The following is a 19,930-nucleotide window of genomic DNA, read 5'->3' as shown; positions in this document are numbered from 1 at the left end:
TTAAAGTAATTTTTTTATTAAATTATTTACTAATTTTATAATTTATTATTACTATTTATTTAATAGTTTAATTTTAATTATTTAAAATTTTTTGAACTTACATATGAATTTTCATCAAATCAAAATAATACTAGTCTTTATAATAAAGTCATAGCTTATAACTCTACCAAAATAACAAAGAATAGGGAAAATCCTATTCTAACATTGCAGCTCAAAATACACTCTAAATAATAGCCGCATAACTAGTGTATACATATTAGCATAAAATGTAGGTCGGCTAGCTAGGGTTGCTTTACATGTCCTACACGAAGTACAACTCAAAGTTCTGGATCAAAAAAAAAAAAAAAAAAAAAAAAAAAAAAAAAAAAAAAAAAAAAAAAAAAAAAAAAAAAAAAAAAAAAAAAANTCATTTTCTTATTATAATTTATAAGTTGATAAATAATATCAATTTGATTACAATCCAAAATCTTCAACTTATCTTTTAATTTAAATTATATTACTATACATTAAAAATAAAATGAAAAATAAAAAAGCAACGTTGTACACTGTACACTTTAAAAAATCAGCAAGGTAGTACATGTAAAAAAAAAATAAAAAAAAAAAAAAACAGCAACTACTCTTAGTATTTAAATAAAACACTAAATTCTTTGAATTTCCTCTTGCCACTTTTTTTAAGATTTAGACTTTAGCTTTACACTTCCACAAATTAGACTAACATTTGACTTTTTATTCATATCAATTTCTTCAATGTGGAGTCTATATATACTAAATAATTTATAATGAATATGTACTATACGGTTTTTCTCTTCTTATACTTCTCTTCTTCTACCTACAACCTTTCAAGTATGTATTTGTTTGCTCTAATTTTTTTTTCATTAAATCGAATAGGTTTTGTGTATATTTTTGTTTTTTGTTTAACCTAATTTGCTTATGATTTATACAATTTATATGATTATGGTTTGAGAATTAATCATTAAATATGCTTCGGCATGATTTTTTAAATTATTTTTTGTTTTATGACATGGATTCTAATGGTGATATGTTTCTTTCATCCTCTCAATTTTGATTTAGAGAAAAATCTTCTTTTTAGCTTACAATTAAGCATGTTTTGATATAAATTTGATTGTAAATTGTTCATAACAATTTTTTTTTTCCTGATTGAAATAGCTTTGGCTACCTATTAGAGTTGTACACTTTGATCTATAAAAGAAGTCAATCTATCCATTTAGTTTTTATTTTTATCAATCATTAAATATGGTTTGACATGATTTTATTTTTTTTTTTTTTTTTTTTTTTTTTTTTTTTTACATGTACTACCTTGCTGATTTTTTAAAGTGTACAGTGTACAACGTTCCTTTTTTTTTTTTTAATTTTTTTTTTAATTTTTACGTATAGTAATAGAATTTAAATTAAAAGATTAGTTGAAGATTTTGGATTGTAATCAAATTGATATTATTTATCAACTTATAAATTATAATAAGAAAATGATTAGATGAAGAATTTGGATTGTAATCAAATTATCAACTTAGAAATTATAGGAAAAGAAGATAAGAACAAAAAAAATATGTCTATTTAAAAAAAAAAATCTAACAAAATTTCTGCAATTTGATGGAGAGGGAGAGAATTTTCAATTGTATGGAAATTAGATTTCTAATCATTTTAGGAATTATAAGAGAAGAAGAATTAACTTAGAATGTATGTTTATCCAAAACTTTCATCTAATACTTTGTTTTTATGTGTACTATGTTATTTTTTGGTTACACGTGATAATATAATTAAAAAAAAAGGATTAGATGAAGATTCTATTGATTTTAGACTTTGTTGATAACATTTTAGATAAACACAATTGTTATAGTTGTAAATCAAATACTACTTTCTTTCATTACTTGATTGGTCATATTTATCCAAAAAATATGTATATATTTATTCTTAAAATCTAAAAATTTATTAAAATTTATGTAATTTGGTGAAGCCACTTGGCGCAACTACGGCGTCTAAGCCAAACTTTAATTATATATAATATGATATAATATGATGTTACCTTATTTAAAAAAAAAGGAAAAAGAAAAAGAAATGTGGTCCGACAAGAAGTTTGCAGTCTTCATAGAATTGTTCTTTTCATGCTTTCAAACTAATTACTATTGATCTAACGTCCAACAAAAAGAGCCCACATATGTCGTTTCCTCGTCTTTTTCAGTCTTAATTAATGGCGTGGAAACATGTTGAAATTGAAATCAATATATACATGACTGTCTCCTGTAATTTTAGTCCATGAATTCTTCACCCTCAAACTTCAATAGAGAGAGTCATAGCTAGAGCACTGGAAAAGAAAAATGGAGAGAACAACTCATATCCTATTACTTGCTTACCCTTTACAAGGTCACATAAACCCACTGCTCCAATTCTCAAAGCGCTTAGTCTCAAAGGGTGTTAGAGTAACATTTGTCACTACCACCTCTATTGGCAATTCCATGGAAGCCCTTTCTGGCCATTCTATCAGTGTTGAGATCATCTCTGATGGATCTGAGAATGGCAAAGATTCGGAAAGTTTGGATGCAGTTCTCGAGCGTTACAGGCTACATGTCTCACAAAGCTTGGCAAAGCTTTTTGAGAAACATAATAGCTCCCAATATGCTCCAAAGATGGTAGTATATGACTCATTTATGCCATGGGTTTTAGATATTGCAAGGCAATTTGGCATTGATGGTGCTCCATTTTTCACTCAGTCTTGTGTAATCAATGCCATCTATTACCATGCGAATCATGGAGCAATTCAGATGCCCATAGAAGAAGGGGCTTCAATATCATTGCCCTCGATACCATCACTAAGGATCAATGATCTACCTTCATTTCTTTGTGATAAGGGCTTGTATCCAGCTTTGCTAAAGCTCGTATTGAATCAGTTCTCGAATATCCTTGAAGCGAATTGGCTCTTGTTCAACACTTTCAACGAGTTGGAGAATGAGGTAGGTTAAACTATAAATTCATGCATGTTCAGGACTAGGTTACAATTTTTTTACATTCTTAAAGTTTGAGTTAATTTTGATATTTTTCTCCTAAGTTTCAAATTTGGATCATTTTCATGAGGTGACTATTAGGTATCAAGTATCAACTAACCTCAAAATGACATTATTTTTTTTCATACAAATCTATGTTTTTTAATCAATAGTATACAACATTGTTTTGAGCTAAGATGGCGCTTAAAGGGAAACTCATCACAATGCTTGGAAGAAATGCTTAAAACCAAATAATATGTAATGTTCATCCCAATTTTAGAATAATTTTGGAAGAAATCAAGATTACCCCCAAATAAGAGTGTAAATTGTAATTTAGTCAATATTCTTTTTCTTTTTCTTTTTTTTGAGAAAATTTTTTTAGTCTACATTAAGAGATACATATATGGGTGGTTGACTGGTTGTGTGTGATACTTAAAAAGAATTAATTATCCCATACGTTTAATATATGAAAAATAGTACGTCCATAATATTTTTACAATAAGTTTTAAGTAGCAAGATATTACTTATTGTTATAATAGTGGGCAAGATATTAATTTCTATGGTAGATTTAAATTAAAAACCAGTAACAATTTGTCAAAGAGAATTTATTGTGAAAGTATTATAAAAATATTGTAAAAATGTTATAGATGTATCGCTTCTCCTAATATATACATCCCGGTCCACATAATTGTGAAACCCAAATTCTCTTGCATTGTTATCAAAACAATATGGTACAGATGATTTCTACTTTGATATACCTTTGAGAAGTGGTCCAATTACAACCACAGAATCACTTGCATTGTTATCTTTGTACAATTACTAGTCTATTCTCTCACTTCTACTTTCTCTTTTTTTTTTTTTTTTTTTTTGGTATCAATACCCAACAATAGAGTATAGAGAATGTTAAACCCTAAGAATAAATACCCAAATAGTAATGTTAGGGCATGTTTGGTAGACTGTAATAGGCGTTGTAATGTAATAGTTATTCCTATAGTTTAATTATTCTTGAGTTTGGTTATGTTTTTATTACAAGGAATAGTCATTCCTTATGAATAGCTATTCTTCAAAATGAGGAATAACTATTCCTCTTTAAAAGGTTGTATTAGTTATTCCTTACTAAGTGCATTAATTTCAAAACTTAATATATTTCTAAATAAACAAACCTTCCATATACATCTAATAATTATAAAAATAAAAAATCATAAAAAATAACACATATCTTTCTTAAATTTAAAAATAACAATTTTTAAGGAAATTTAATTATATGAATAAGATATTTCCTAAAATAAATGTTAAGTTTCATTCTAATGTTATAACTTACAACCAAACTAATAAATAGGTTTAGTTATTACATTACAACACATTTTATTACTAGTAGTAAAGATTACAATTCCTATTGTAATTCCCATTCAGTATACCAAACGTACCCTTAGTCTCTATAGATGTTTCAATACCCAACAAGTTGTTGAAAAAGCCATCAACCAAAAAAATACATAGACTGATAATGCCACAAATATTGAAAAATATTCAAAGAGAACCACCAAAAAAAAAAAAAAATCAATGTAAGGAAAACGGAAACAAGAATCACCTGGACTGTGGAATTCGGAAAGCATTGGATGTTTTCTTTAAAACCAAAAGCAATAGCAACAGAGTATAGAGACTGAAAATCAATATGACAATACCTTAATAGCAATGAAACTTTATGTCACGAAAAAAAAAAAATGCCCCAAATAAGTTACAAATATCAAACATTTCCTTTTCTCTATATTCAATTTGTCAACAACTAATCAAATATTATGAACTAAAAATCAAAGATCCAATGTAATTTTTTAGCAAAAAAGGAAGTGTGGCGGCTTGAGTTGAGAGCTGATGCAAATCTTATCTCTAAAGTTCTTCATCTCTGTATAAAATACAAAATCCCTTTGTCAGATATACTATCACTACACAACAACTCATTATACTGTCAGATATAAAATTTGTTTAACAACATAGTCATAAAAAGGGTTAATTCTAATTTTATAATCTCTAAACCAAAACCTACCGCTAAAAAGATATCTTTCATAGCAATCATTCAAATTGCAAAATTTTTAATACAAATTTAAATACTACTCATTGAACGAATTGATTAAGGAATCTTGTACAGCCAATATATAAAATGCACAATCATTAAAGATTTGATATCCAATATCCAAAGGTACTTGCTTGCTTCCTAATAACTTGAAATTGCTCCAATTTGATTGCATCCAAATATTGAAGAAACTACAACATAACAAACATTATGGGTGATTATTACTTCCTGATTATCCAAATAACTACCTTTTACAAAATAAAATTAAACTGATATTAAAAAAAATAACAATAAAAAGCCCCAACACAGTCCACAAGAGGAGACACAATATATGTAGGCCTTTTACCTTAGAGAGGATATAGAGATGTGGTTGAAAGGACATATTGTTTGGACTAAAGAACTAAAATTCCAAACAATAAATCTAATTTGCGAGGTAATCCTTCAACTACAAAACCCAATGGCAGTATCATCTGTTGGAATATTTTTATATAAAATACAATATTTTAAATATTGATTAATATTTGATTTAAGTGATTTAATATTTTTTTCATTTTAATTAATTGGTTTTAACCATTGCCTTAATTGGCTTGTTAATGTCAAACGTTTTTTTTAAGGTGCACAACTTCTCTCTCTCTCTCTCTCTCTCTCTCTCTCTCTCTCTCTCTCTCTCTCTCTCTCTCTCTCTCTCTCTCTCTCTCTCTCTCAGATTAGATTATAATTGCTTCTATACTACTTTAGAAATAAAATAGGGTAAAATATCATTTGGCCCCTAAACTTTCACAAATGTTTGTTTTTCATCGTGAAACTTTGCAAAACGTTTTACTTTTCGTCCTTCTATTTATATCCGTTAATTTATGTCTTACGTGAATAATAGAGTGCTAACATAGCATCGATTAACTTACAAATTTATGAATAGGTGACACAATTATTGGTACATATGGAATAGATGTCAATATTTCAATCAAACAGGTATACTCCTCACATAGAAACCCATTGTCTAGGCAAATATCAATACCTCCAACATGAAAGTTGAAACCCCAATGCCAAGTTCAACTATGAAATCCCTACCCTCAATCGGTGAACGGCAACCCAAACTGTGAATCTCCACCCAAAAAAGGAGGATTTGCAGATCATTCAACATCTCTATTAATTCTTTGCCAACTTTAATAATTCTAGAGCAGCTTTGTTCAAAGTAAAAAGAATTCATTTAAACGAGTGTACAACAAAGACCAAACTTTTAGCAAAGAAAAACAAAGAGAGCCTATAATTTTGAGAAGCATTGAATCTGATCCTTCCAAACGCCATGGCTCATATATCTTTGAATCCAAAGCAACAACCAACAATGTGAGAAACCCATAAACTTCTAGAGAGAGAGAGAGAGAGAGAGAGGTGTCGGCCACAACTTGGCGTTCGGGTTTCACATTGGCGATATTGATTTCTGCTATAGTGAGATTGAGGGGTATATTAATGTTTGTCTCGCTAAAATATTTATTTCATAAGTGCCAATGATTATGTGCCATGTGTCCATTATTTTGTTAAATTAAATGGTTTGGTCCAAGTTAAATACTATGTCAGTATTCCATTAGCCACATAGGACATAAATTAACAGACATATATAGAAAGACAAAAAGTAAAACATTTTGCAAAGTTTAGGATTGGAATAAGATCTTTTGGAAGTTTAGAGACAAAAAATGAGCTTTTGTAAAAGTTTAAGGACTAAAATGGTATTTTATCCAACAAAATATTTCATAACTTATTAAGGTATGAAGTTGTGATTAGAGCACTTTTTACTTTTACATAAACTTATCACTTATAACACTTTTAGTATGTAATTTCTCTTATATATATATATATATAAATATAAATATTAATAATGATAATATTTTAATGATTCAAATACATATGCTAGTCATGTTTGAATACCAAATTGTATAAACTTGAAAACATTCAAAATCATATTGGGTTTAAAATTTGCAATTTCTTGACATTTGCATTTTTTTTTTTTTTGGGTTCAAACCTATTATATAAAGATCAGATTAGGTTTGAATCTTCCAAACTGACCCATAGTATTCCTAATACAGTAAGTTTGAAGACACGGGAAATTTCAGACATTTTCACTGAATTGGTTTGCATTTGTGTTTATGGTGGAACCCAAGTGAACTGAATATGTGAGTGGGTGTGAAAAATTTTGTAAATCTATATGTGTCTGTAGCAACACTATGTTTAGTTGTACTATTTTCTTGCATAGCAAATTGTTAACGTATATAGTGTTGTGGGCTTTAGGCCCAAATTAAGTTACTTGTATAGCACACATATTTACTTGTACTGCATACATATGCCTCCTATATAAAAGCACCTATGTACATTCTTTAATCAAGAAATACAATACAAATACATTCAGTATTTCTAACATAATATCAGAGCCACTGCTCTAATCCTTTGGTATGTCGCTCTTAAGTAGTCATATCTTCTTGGGTGTCATCTGTAGCCGTTGTTGTGAGCAGCACCACTGCCTCCACCGCGACTCCAGTACATCAAAGACCACTGCCTTGCCACCACCATCGCTTCCGCCTCTCCGATTAGACCACAGATAGTACCATCAGAAAGCAATATCTCCGATTTACTTTTCTGCGAAATTTCATCTTCATCGGACCAAACACGCGCCCCCACGCGCCACTACAATTCTCGGCGTCACAGCCACGCGCCACCACGCGCCGCCCATATCATTCACGCCCTCCACGCGCCTCTGCTCTCATCCACGCGCCTCACGCGCCAGACACGGTTTGCTGATGTCATCGTCTTGCCACGTCAGTCCTAGTGACGTTATCATTGCTTACGTCAGCAACACGTCAGCTTGCTTATGTCAGCACTCAGCAGTGATTACGTCATCATTCCAGACCGTTGACCGCGTTGACTTTGACCTGCCGTTGACTTAACCGTTGACTTTTTGCTCGGGTTGACTTTTTCAGTCCAGGGTCTCCTTACCCAGTTTTTCACGTAGATTTCATTTTTACAGTCCATTTTTGCAAATTTTGCTTCTAAATGAAGAATAAGGGCAGGTCTTCTTCTTATTGCAACAATCATCACTGCCAATCCATCAAACGTTTTTGCAAATTTTGCAAACGTTCTGGCCACAATATTTAGACTTGCTATTATCGCAACAAACCAGCTGTTACAATTTCTGTTGCTACTGTTGTTAACACTGAGAGTGTCCAACCAATGGCTCCTGTCTCTGCACAGTCTAAGCCTTCGGGATCCACTTTCTCCATTTCCAGAGATGACCTCATAAATATCATCGCCAATGTCATTCGTATGGTTGTTAATGCATCTTATTCCTCTTCTCTCTCAGCTTTATCTGGTATGTCTCCTACCTCTTAGCTTATGGATTCTGCTTGTTGCAATCACATGACATCTCACTCGTCCTTATTTTCTGACCTTAAACCTGCACCGCACCCTTTTAATATTCGCACAGCAAATGGTTCCACAATGTCTAGTTATAATATAGGTTCAATTTCAACTTCCAACCTCTCGGTTCCTGGAGTTTTTAATGTTCCTGACCTTTCTTATAATTTATTTTCTGTGGGATAATTAGCTGAGTTGAGTTATCGCATTACCTTTGATTATTTTGGGTGTATTGTGCAGGATCCTAGGACGGGACAGGAGCTTGGGACCGGTCTCAGAGTTGGGCATATGTTTCCTGTGGACAACCTTCGTCTTTCACTTGTTGCTCCTGTTTCTATTGCTGCTGCTGCTGTAGTTTCTTCCACTCCTTCCCTTGCACTTTGGCATGCTCGTCTTGGTCACGCATCTTCCTCTCGAGTACAGCAATTGGTTTCTAGAGGTTTGTTAGGTTCAGTGTCTACAGAAAATTTTTATTGTGTTTCATGTCAGTTAGGAAAACAACCAGCTTTGCCTTTCAATACTAGTGAATCCATATCCACTGATATCTTTGACCTTATTCATTCCGATGTTTGGGGGCCTTCCTCTGTCTCTAGTATTGGTGGGTCTAGATATTTTGTTGTCTTTGTTGATGATTACTCTCGCTATAGCTGGATTTTTAAAATGAAACATCGTTCTGAATTATTGGAAGTATATTTTAATTTTGCAAAAATGGTTGAAACTCAGTTTTCCAAACGCATCAAAATTTTTCGATATGATAATGCTCTTGAATATACTCAATATGCTTTCCAAGCTATTTTGCATTCCTATGGCACTGTTCATCAACTAACTTGTCCAGGTACCTCTCAGCAAAATGGTAGAGCCGAACGAAAACTTCATCATATTCTTGACACTGTTCGTACTTTCCTTCTCTCTGCTAAAGTTCCTGCTTCTTTTTAGGGTGAAGCTGCTCTTTATGCTGTTCATACTATTAATCGCATTCCGAGTCCTGTTATCCAAAATCAAACTCTATATGAGCGCCTTTTTGGGTCACCTCCAGACTATCACCACCTTCGCTCTTTCGGTTCTACTTGTTTCGTTCTTCTTCAGCCACATGAGCATAACAAACTTGAGCCTCGGTCAAGACTTTGTTGTTTTCTTGGCTATGGCGAAACTCAAAAGGAGTATAGGTGTTATGATCCTATCTCTCATCGTCTTCGTATCTCCCGTAATGTTGTTTTTTGGGAACATCGCCTCTTTGTCGAGCTTTCTCATTTCAGTGCTTCCTTGTCTTCCTCCTCTGTCTTAGATCTTTTTCCAGATGAGACACATATTCCTTCTGTAGCTACTCCTAATCCTCTTGAAGTTGCTCTTGATTCTGTTGCTATAGACTTCTCTGTCCAAACACCAGATATCACTGATCCTTTTCCTAGTTCACCCTTTAATGAACAGGTGGAAGATGAATAGGTTGAAGACGAGCTACCCAACCCCAATCCTGAGCTTGGGTCTCCTGCTCCTGCTCCGCCTGAAGATCTTGCACAAGACATTCCACCTCGTCACTCAACTAGGGTAAGATCTATTCCTGCACATTTATTTGACTATCATTGTTACACTGCTCTTGCTACATTACATGAGTCTCACACCTATCGTGAGGCTTCCACTGACCCTTTATGGCAGATTGCAATGAAAGAGGAACTTGATGCATTATCTAGAAACCATACTTGGGATTTGGTGACACTTCCTCCTGGGAAATCTGTGGTTGGTTGTAAGTGGATCTACAAGATTAAGACTCGCTCTGATGGGTCCATTGAGCGCTACAAAGCTCGTCTTGTTACAAAAGGTTTTACATAAGAGTATGGGATTGATTATGAAGAGACCTTTGCTCTGGTTGCTCGTATCTCATCTGTTCGTGCCCTCTTAGCTGTTGCTGCTGCCAATAAATAGGACATTTTTCAGATGGATGTCAAAAATGCATTCCTTAATGGGGATTTAAGTGAAGAAGTGTATATGCAACCTCCTCCTGGTCTCTCTGTTGACTCCAACAAGGTTTGTCACATTCGACGTGCACTTTATGGCCTGAAACAAGCTCCACGAGCTTGGTTTGCCAAATTCAGCTCTACCATCTCTCACTTGGGTTACATGGCCAGTCACTATGATTTTGCCTTATTTCTTCGTCGCACTAACAAAGAAACTATTTTACTTGTCTTATATGTGGATGATATGATCATAACTGGTGATGACCTCAGTGGAATTCAAGAACTCAAGGCTTTTCTTAGTCAGCAGTTTGAGATGAAAGATCTTGGGCATCTCAGCTACTTCTTCGGTCTTGAAATCACTCATTCTACAGATGGACTTTGTATTACTCAAGCCAAGTATGCCTCTGAACTCTTGTCTCGTGCTGGACTCACTGATAGCAAGACTGTTGACACTCCAGTTGAGCTTAATGCGTATCTGACTCCCTCAGGGGGGAAACCATTGTCTAATCCTTCTATTTACAAACGCTTGGTTGGCAGCTTGGTTTATCTCATTGTCACTCATCCAGACATTTCCTATGCTGTTCACCAGGTGAGCCAGTATCTGTTTACTCCACGATCGACTCACTATGCTGCTGTTTTGCGCATTCTTCGATAACTAAAGGGCACTCTCTTCCATGGTCTTTTCTACTCTGCTCAGTCTCCTCTTACTCTCCATGCATTTTCTGATGTTGATTGGGCAGGAGACCCTACTGATCGCAGGTCCACCACTGGTTATTGCTTTCTTCTTAGTTCTTCTCTGATTTCTTGGCGAAGCAAGAAACAAACTCATGTGGCCCGCTCTAGTACTAAAGCAGAATATCGTGCCCTTGCTGATACCACATCTGAGCTTCTTTGGCTACGATGGCTTCTCAAAGACTTAGGTGTGTCTACATCCTCTGCTACTCCTCTTTATTGTGATAACCAGAGTGCTATTCATATTGCCCACAACGATGTCTTCCATGAACGGACTAAACACATCGAGATCGATTGTCATTTTATCCGTTTTCATCTTGTTCATGGTACTCTCAAGCTGATCTCAGTCTCCTCTAAAGATCAACTTGCAGATATCTTCACCAAGTCATATCCTAAGGGACGCCTTCGTACTTTGATTGACAACCTCAAGTTGGTCTCACATCCACCTTGAGTTTAAGGGGGGCTGTTAACGTATATAGTGTTGTGGGCTTTAGGCCAAAATTATGTTACTTGTATAGTACACATATTTACTTATACTGCACACATATGCCTCCTATATAAAGGCACATATGTACATTCTTTAATCAAGAAATACAGTACAAATACATTCAGTATTTCTAACACAAATTATTAATTTATTATAAGGGGCACTGACTGCCGGAAATTTCAAAAGCCAAACAGTGAAGACAAGTAGACAAGGCTACCTAACAAAATGGAACTATCCTTTCACTCCTGCTTTTAAGGTTATCTACATGCGATTTGTTACTATTTTTTTTTTTTTTTTGAAATGCAGAGGCATAAACAAAATGATTGTTTGCATTTCACATCCAACATACAAGTAATGAAAATATTGAACTTCACCATGAATTATAAATTTGATTTCTAGTTCATGATCCAAAGTTGTTAATTAGATTTATTATGAATAAAACTTGTTAAAACAAACAAACATCAATATCATGTCAAAATCATGCAGTGGAAAAAATAAATAAGTCAAGATATGATAACCTAGAAAAACTAATGAAACAAACTAGTTTCACAGTAAAAAACCTGGGGGGAAACCTTCCCGCAAAGCAATCCACTATAGTAAAGAGAAGTTTCAGATCTAGTACAAAACTTTTGTCCTTAGACTCTATAATTCCTATAGATGAACTCACAACAGAAACCTTCTACCACTTTAGAACCTCTAAATTCTTCAATATATGAATGCCACCCTTTGATATTGTACGAATCCCAGTACATGGTTAACCAATTGCACAAATCTCAATACACGACTTAATCACCAACTAGAAGAAGATTGTTGGCTGCAGAACCTCTAAACTTTTCAATATATGAACGCCACCTTTTGATGTTGCACGAATCCCAGTATGTGGCTAACCAATTGCATGAATCCCAATACGCGACTTAATCACCAACTAGAAGAAAATTGTTGTCTGCAAAGTTCTTCACTTTATCAATAATGAAGATCAAGAAGTACTTGGTTACAAAACCCTAAGGCGCAAAAGATGCAGTATTTTTTTTAGAGAGAATAAGGCATCAGTAACCTTTTATATATTTTTTCCTTATATTCTCTTATGTGACGGCCTCTAAAATAAGTCTTATATAGGTCTAGAGTTGTAAGAAAAGAAACCTTACACAAATACAAAAGCCTGACCCAAAAATAAGATCTGAAAATTCTAATTTCCGTAACCTCGATAGATAGCAGGTATCAAGCAGGTGTCGAGCTTTAAACTTCGACAGATACAGCTATCGAGGAGGTGTCGAGGGGGCAAAAGATTTCTCAATCGATCCACTAGCTGTTGAGATTGTAATAATAATCAACTGAAGAGCTCGATAGATAGCCTAGCTGTCGAGAGGTGTCGAGTAGCTGTCGAGCTATCTGTCCATCTTTAATGAACAACTTTTCTTCATTTATTTCTTGGTCCAATTTTCATGGCTTTAATACTAGATTTGAACAACTTGTTTCTTGAAGTATTAAACACATCCTAAATCTACTCAATTACAAGTAAAGTGAGTTTTGTCAAAGGATTAGCCAACTACATAAATATTGACTTCTAACATGAATCACATATGTTCTAACATGAATCACATATGTCCTAACACTATCCACACCCATTCAAAGTGTTGAGAGTATTTTTGGAGCTTGGAAAGCATTGGAAGATACTAAGGATGGTGGATGCAATATGAAGTTTATTGTAAGATCCGAAAAGTTAGAGAAAACAAGGTTAGGCGTAATCCTGTTGGAGCAAGAAGCTTGGAGGGCTTAGATGCATTAGGTAGATTGGGCTTAGAGAGTTTATTGCTATTCATGTATCCCAACTTTATTCTTTAGTGGATCATTTTACTGATTAGAGGGTGGCAGAGAGGTTTTTCGTCGAGTTCTTTGGTTTCCTCTTTGATAACACGTGCTTGTGTTATCTTTATATTTGCATCTCTCTTCCCTTACTCTTTACCTTTTAATTGCCACTGTATTTGTGATTAATTATGATTTAGAGTGATTTACCTATTTGGTTATAGCTAATATACATCATTCTGCACATAAATTGTTTGTGTATAAGCTTGTGTTGGTATTGTTAAAATTGGGGGTCTAAACATTTATTAGTGTTTTACACACTAATTGAACTTTCAATTGGTATCAAAGTGGGTGCACTTGCTGTAATTTCATTACCTAAGTGTGATCCTTGACCCCTTATGTTGTTTGCCATGGATAGTACTTTGTATGCTTCTATACATGTTTTGGTTGATGATGATTGTAACATGCCATGTGTTTGTGAAAATGCCTCTATGAGTGTTAATTCTCTTGATTGTGATGACATGCTACATGAATCATTGGATGTTGTTGATATTCTTAACATCAAACTCTTGAAGAAAAATGCTAAGAAGTTTCATAAGAATTTGAGCAAGTTATTTAGTGAAAATGATGATTTGATTGCTTAGCTTAATAAATCCAAAAAAATGGTTGAGAAATATAAGAAACTTGCTAAAAATTCTCTTAAAAAGATGAAAGGGTTTGAATGTTTAAATATGGACTTGGATGCTAACTTGTTTTGTCTAAAAAACTTGTTGATGAGCTAAAATGTGAAAATGAATCTCTTAAGATGCATGCCAAGTATTTGATTGCTGAACCTATTGCTAAAGAGGATGAAAATATTTATTGCAATCATGTTGTGGTATCCGATTTTGTGCATATTGTGTCTTTTACCTCTAAAGATAAGTCGGTGTACATTCCTTCGCACAAAAGAAATCAAAAAGTGGAGAGAAAGACTTTTAAAACTAGTAACAACTTGTCATAGAGAATTTCTTATGAAAGTATTATAAAAAATAATGTGAAAATGTTATGGATGTATCGCTTCTCCTAATATATACATCCCGGTCCACATAATTGTGAAACCCACGTTCTCTTGCATTCTTATCAAAACAATATGGTACCGATGATTTCTATCTACTCTGATATACCTTTGAGAAGTGGTCCAATTACAACCACAGAATCACTTGCATTGTTATCTTTGTACAACTACTAGTCTATTCTCTTACTTCTTCTTTCTTTCTTCTTTTTTCCTTTTGTGTCTGTGTGTAAGTGATAAACATCTAGTCTATTATGTTAATATCTTTTAGTGATAGCTAGGCTACCAGTCAGTTGTGTAATATCGGGAAAAGCTTTCACAAACCCTGTAAAATATATCAAAACCATTCCAATTATAATTTTTAAAAAAGGAATGTTCAAAAGTTATTGTTACTTATCATGAATTGGCTTGATTAGGTATTAAGTTGAATATAGTTTAAAATATTGGTAACCAAGTTCAAGTATTAATAATTCTCTCCAAAAAAAAAAGTTCAAGTATTAATAAGTACTTTTATACGAAATTAAATAATATATATCATTTAATCTATAAATTAATCAAAGCACTTAATCCATATATATCATGTTTCCACATTTTATAAACTCTTTTTTATTTTTTTTAAGTATCATATAGACACTTGTTCCAAAAAATTATACAAACCTATTTATATCATGTTTTCGCCTATTTGCTTGAAATAATTTTAGTATCACACTTTTTCACACACATTTTATCACAATTGTTCTATGTGGCATACTGTAATTAGTTGTCTATCACTATCATATGAATCTACTATTTTTCTCCATTATTTACAATTTGGTCTGTCACAAGAGAGTTATGTCAAAGTGTGTGTGAAAATATATAATAAAATTATTCATTTGCTTTGTGTGGGGGAGTTTTTTGCTTCAAAGGAAACTTATGAGTACTCCTTTAGGCAATTTAGGCTCTTGTCCCACATTGGAAGGAAATGCTAAGAGGAAGGATTTCCTTCCAATTTGGGACAAGAGCCTAAATTGCCTAAAGGATTACCAAACTAGTGGTACTCTAATGCCATTGGTTCATGCCTTATAAAGTGCAAAGAGGAAGGATTTCCTTCCAATGTGGGACAAGAGCCTAAATTGCCTAAAGGAGTACTCATAAGTTTCCTTTGAAGCAAAAAACTCCCCCACAATAAACCAAACTAGTGGTACTCTAATGCCATTGGTTAATGCCTTATAAGGTGCTAAGAGAAAGGATTTCCTTCCAATGTGGGACAAGAGCCTAAATTGCCTAAAGGATTACCAAACTAGTGGTACTCTAATGCTATTGGTTCATGCCTTATAAGGTGCTAAGAGGAATGATTTCCTTTCAATGTAGGACAAGAGCCTAAATTGCCTAAAGGAGTACTCATAAGTTTCCTTTGAAGCAAAAAACTCCCCCACAATAAACCAAACTAGTGGTACTCTAATGCCATTACGAACTAGTGGTACTCTTCAACCATTGGTTCAAGCCTTATAAGGTACTAAGAGGAAGAATTTTCTTCCAATGTGGGACAAGAGCCTAAATTGCCTAAAGGAGTACTCATAAGTTTCCTTTGAAGCAAAAAAAACCTCCCCCACAATAAAAGGATACTTTTATTGTGGGGGAGTTAAAACTCCCCCACACTTTGCATTTGTATTTATAGTGAGATCCAGGTAAATTAATTATATAACCGGTGCGAGTTTAGAGTTCTATGAATTCAAGAGAACCATTAATTTTTCTTGCATCAGCAAATGATTAAATCCATTTTTATACCCAAGTTTATTTAGCACATGCCCATATTGGAGAGGGGAAGTCATGTTCTAAAATTTCTATTTCGTTCATTATTAAATCCATTCTTATACCTGGGTTTATTAAGTATGTGTGTTTAGTAGTTAGTTTGTTTCTCAAAGAATAAAGTGGATGTTGTCCCACATCGCTTGAGTGTAACTCTTTCCTATTGCTTAAAGCCCCACTCTACTACTATAAGAGTAAGACCCTTTTGTAGTGATACTACTATAAAGTATACTTGTATTTATAAAAAAAAAGAAAATTTGAGATTTAAAAAAATTATAGATAAAAGTTAAAAAGCACAAATTTTGCTTATAAGCTAGTTACAATCACACAATATAACGAATTTCTTTGGAAAAAAAGAAAAGAAAAAAAGAATACAGTGGATTTCATCTAATATATTGTGATAAATATTTGCATCTTGTCAAATTAGGTATATTCTTGTTTTCTTTTTGTTTACAAGTTATTTTATTTCTTCTCAAAAAAAAAAAAAAAAACTATTTTATTTTTCTTCACTCTTCTCAACTTTGACTAGTGAGTTAATGGCAAAACTACAATTTGCCACCAAAGGTACGTTGGATAAGGCCCGGTGTTACGTAGTTACCGACTAGAGAGCCTACAACTTATTGAAGTATGAAAATTTTATCAGAATTGTTTTAAAAAAAAAAAGTATTTCGGTTTTGTAGCTCTACTTACTAAGATGCTTACACAACACATCCCTGTACGTTTCCTCTATTTCTTTGAGATAATTTTATATTTCAACCTATTTTGGATATCCTATTCATCTTTCGTTGTTAATGTGAACATTGGTTTATTATTTAATATTTTGATTTTGTTACATATGTTTCAAAATTCCATTAGGTGGTGAATTGGATGACAAGCCAACAATGGTGTGTTAAAACAATTGGAGCAACTATTCCTTCAATCTACTTAGACAAGCGGTTGGAGGATGACAAAGAGTATGACCTTCACCTATTCAAACCTGATGTGGATGCTTGCATAAAGTGGCTAGAGACAAAGGAAACTCACTCGGTTGTTTACACATCATTTGGAAGCTTGGCATCCCTAGGAGAAGAGCAGATGGATGAGCTAACAAGGGGCCTAAAAAATAGCAATTGCCACTTCTTGTGAGTTGTTGGAGAAAGTGAGCAGAAAAAACTTCCTCCTAATTTTTTAGAGAAAATATCGGAGAATGGACTAGTTGTGAGTTGGTGCCCTCAATTAGAAGTATTGGCTCATAAGTCCATTGAGTGCTTCATGACTCATTGTAGATGGAACTCAACCCTTGAGGCATTGAGCTTGGCAGTGCCAATGGTTGCAATGCCACAATGGACGGATCAACCAACTAATGCAAAGTTCATTGTGGATGTGTGGAAGGTAGGGGTTAGGATTAAATTGGATGAAAGAGGCATTGCTACCAAAGAAGAAATAGAGCTATGTATAAGGGAAGTAATAGAGGGAGAAAGAGGGAAACAGATGAAAATGAATTCAGTAAGATGGAAAGAATTGGCTAAAGAAGCAGTGGATAAAGGTGGAAGTTTTGATAAAAACATAGAGGAGTTTGTGGCAAAACCCGCAATCTTGAAGTTAATGTAAGTAGTAGTTCAACAACTCTTCATTCAAAGAATGGTCAAGAAACTTTTTTTTTTTTTTTTGATATCACTGTTGGAAGATTTGTTGCAGTGATACTAGGCGTTATCAAGTTTTTAGAATTTTACTTTTACCAAACATTACCCATACGATTTCTGTAGGAGGAATACAATATTATTTATCTGACAAGCAATACCTAATTGTCCTTTTACACTGAATAGATTCTTCTTGTGCAACAAAAAATAAAAACCCTAAACTAAGTTTAAGTAAAAAATTTCATACAACAATAGTAAATAATTTACTATATAATAGATAATGATAACTAATAATGAATTATCATGTAACTATTTCAAAATATGAAAACTCATGGAAGAAAATTGTAAAATTTTATGTATTTGCGTATTTTTTTCTTCTTTGTTCAATAACTCGATATATTCAAGTTATTTTTTTATTAAATTTTGTTTAATTTAATTTCTTAATGACCCCCTAAAAAAAATTTATGGAGTAGGCACTAAGTAAAATTCCATAAATATCCCGGTGATGCCAATGGATGGCACATGACCCCTAAAGTTTAAGACACTCTTGTATCAAGTGATATGGCTAAAACAACTACAATCAACATTACCTTATTTATTTATTTGACATAAGTGTATTTGCTAAAATAAAGTATACTTTTGTCCCTTAAAATTTGAGATTTTTTTAAAAAAATTGGCCATTTATGTTTCAAAATTTTCATTTTCACGTTTTATATTTTATATTTTATTTAGTTTTCATATTGGTTTTGTTCTCCATTTCATATTTTCATTTTTAAAATGCTCTCTCTCTCTCTCTCTCTCTCTCTCTCTCATTAGGAAATGAAGAAAAACGGCCAATATTTGGGTTGTTGGTGTCCAGATCTAGAATTTTGTGACATGGGTTGTCATTGCTTAGATCACCATCAGGATCCAAATCACGACGTAACATGGCCCAGCTCATTACAATCAAATTCATCAACATTTGAAGTTGCCACCAGGCCCACCACTAAACTAACACCACTGTCCCACTTCCACCATTATTTTTATTTTTATTTTTATTTTTTTGCTTATCTTCTAGTGTGTTGTGTGTTGATTCTAATGGTGGGTTTTGAAGTAGATACTAAACATTTTAGCTATGAGTTTTTGGCTTTGTTTAGTTGCTAGGGAAAGTGATGAATGGATAAAGAAAGTTAAAATCAATTATTTATGTATTTAATTGAATGGATTTTGTCTAAGGTGGGTTTGGCTTGATTGGGTTCAAAGAGGAAATATATGCAGTAATTGGTTGGGTTGAGTGTTTTTTTTCTTTCTTTCTTGTGTATTTGGTTGCATTAAATCAGTGTAAAGACTAAAGAGAAATTTTGTAACGATAGAAATTTTTTGTTGAATTTATGAAGTTGATATTTTGATGATAAATTTTGCATTGAAATTTTGTATTAAGATATCAATTTTTTCAAGATTGTTGCAAATATTCTTTAAAACGGAATCCAAAATAAGAACGTCCAATAGATTCAATAAAAGTTCAGATTTACTTTAGACAATATGAGCTATTTTTTTTTTTTTTTTAAATTGTAGAAAAAAATGTTTGTTTTTATTAGTTGAATTTTTAAATTTTAAAAGTTAAAAAGAAAAAAATGATGTCATTGTTGGACACTTAACAACAAACCTCCAAATTGACAAAACAGAAGTTAGAGTATTAAAATGAATTAAAAAAGAAAAAAAAAAAGGATTGATTTGAATTTTGGGTAATGTAAGCGGGTGTAAATTGTAAATATTTTGGATTTTTAAATATTTTTTGATGTGATATATTTTAATTAATGTATAATAAAAATTGGTCTCGATATATATATATATATATATAAACTTGGTTGCACTAATATAAGTTATCCATTACAAAAGGAATCGTCCAAAACTGTGGCAGTATTGCTAAGGATCTATATTTCTTAATTAATGAATTGATCTTAATCTCATAAATAAAAACTAAATAAATAAATAAATATATATATATATATATATATTTTAAACTTCACTCCTCCTCCCCTCCCCCCCCCCC

The 19,930-nt window shown here is 32.8% G+C and overlaps 1 protein-coding gene across 1 annotated transcript; it reads left to right on the top strand.

The window, feature by feature from the left end:
• Positions 1–2,240: 2,240 nt before the first annotated feature.
• On the top strand, positions 2,241–17,869 carry LOC112019356 (mogroside IE synthase). Its single transcript, XM_024051882.2, is given in 2 exon segments — positions 2,241–2,966; positions 17,135–17,869. Coding segments are annotated over 2 exon segments (1,368 nt in total). The 5' UTR covers positions 2,241–2,333.
• The last annotated feature ends 2,061 nt before the right edge of the window (positions 17,870–19,930 follow it).

Source organism: Quercus suber, unplaced genomic scaffold, assembly GCF_002906115.3.
Source record: "Quercus suber isolate HL8 unplaced genomic scaffold, Cork oak 2.0 scaffold_643, whole genome shotgun sequence".
NCBI lineage: Eukaryota > Viridiplantae > Streptophyta > Magnoliopsida > Fagales > Fagaceae > Quercus > Quercus suber.
Note: the sequence above shows the minus strand (reverse complement) of the source record. Positions and strands in the feature narration are given on the sequence as shown.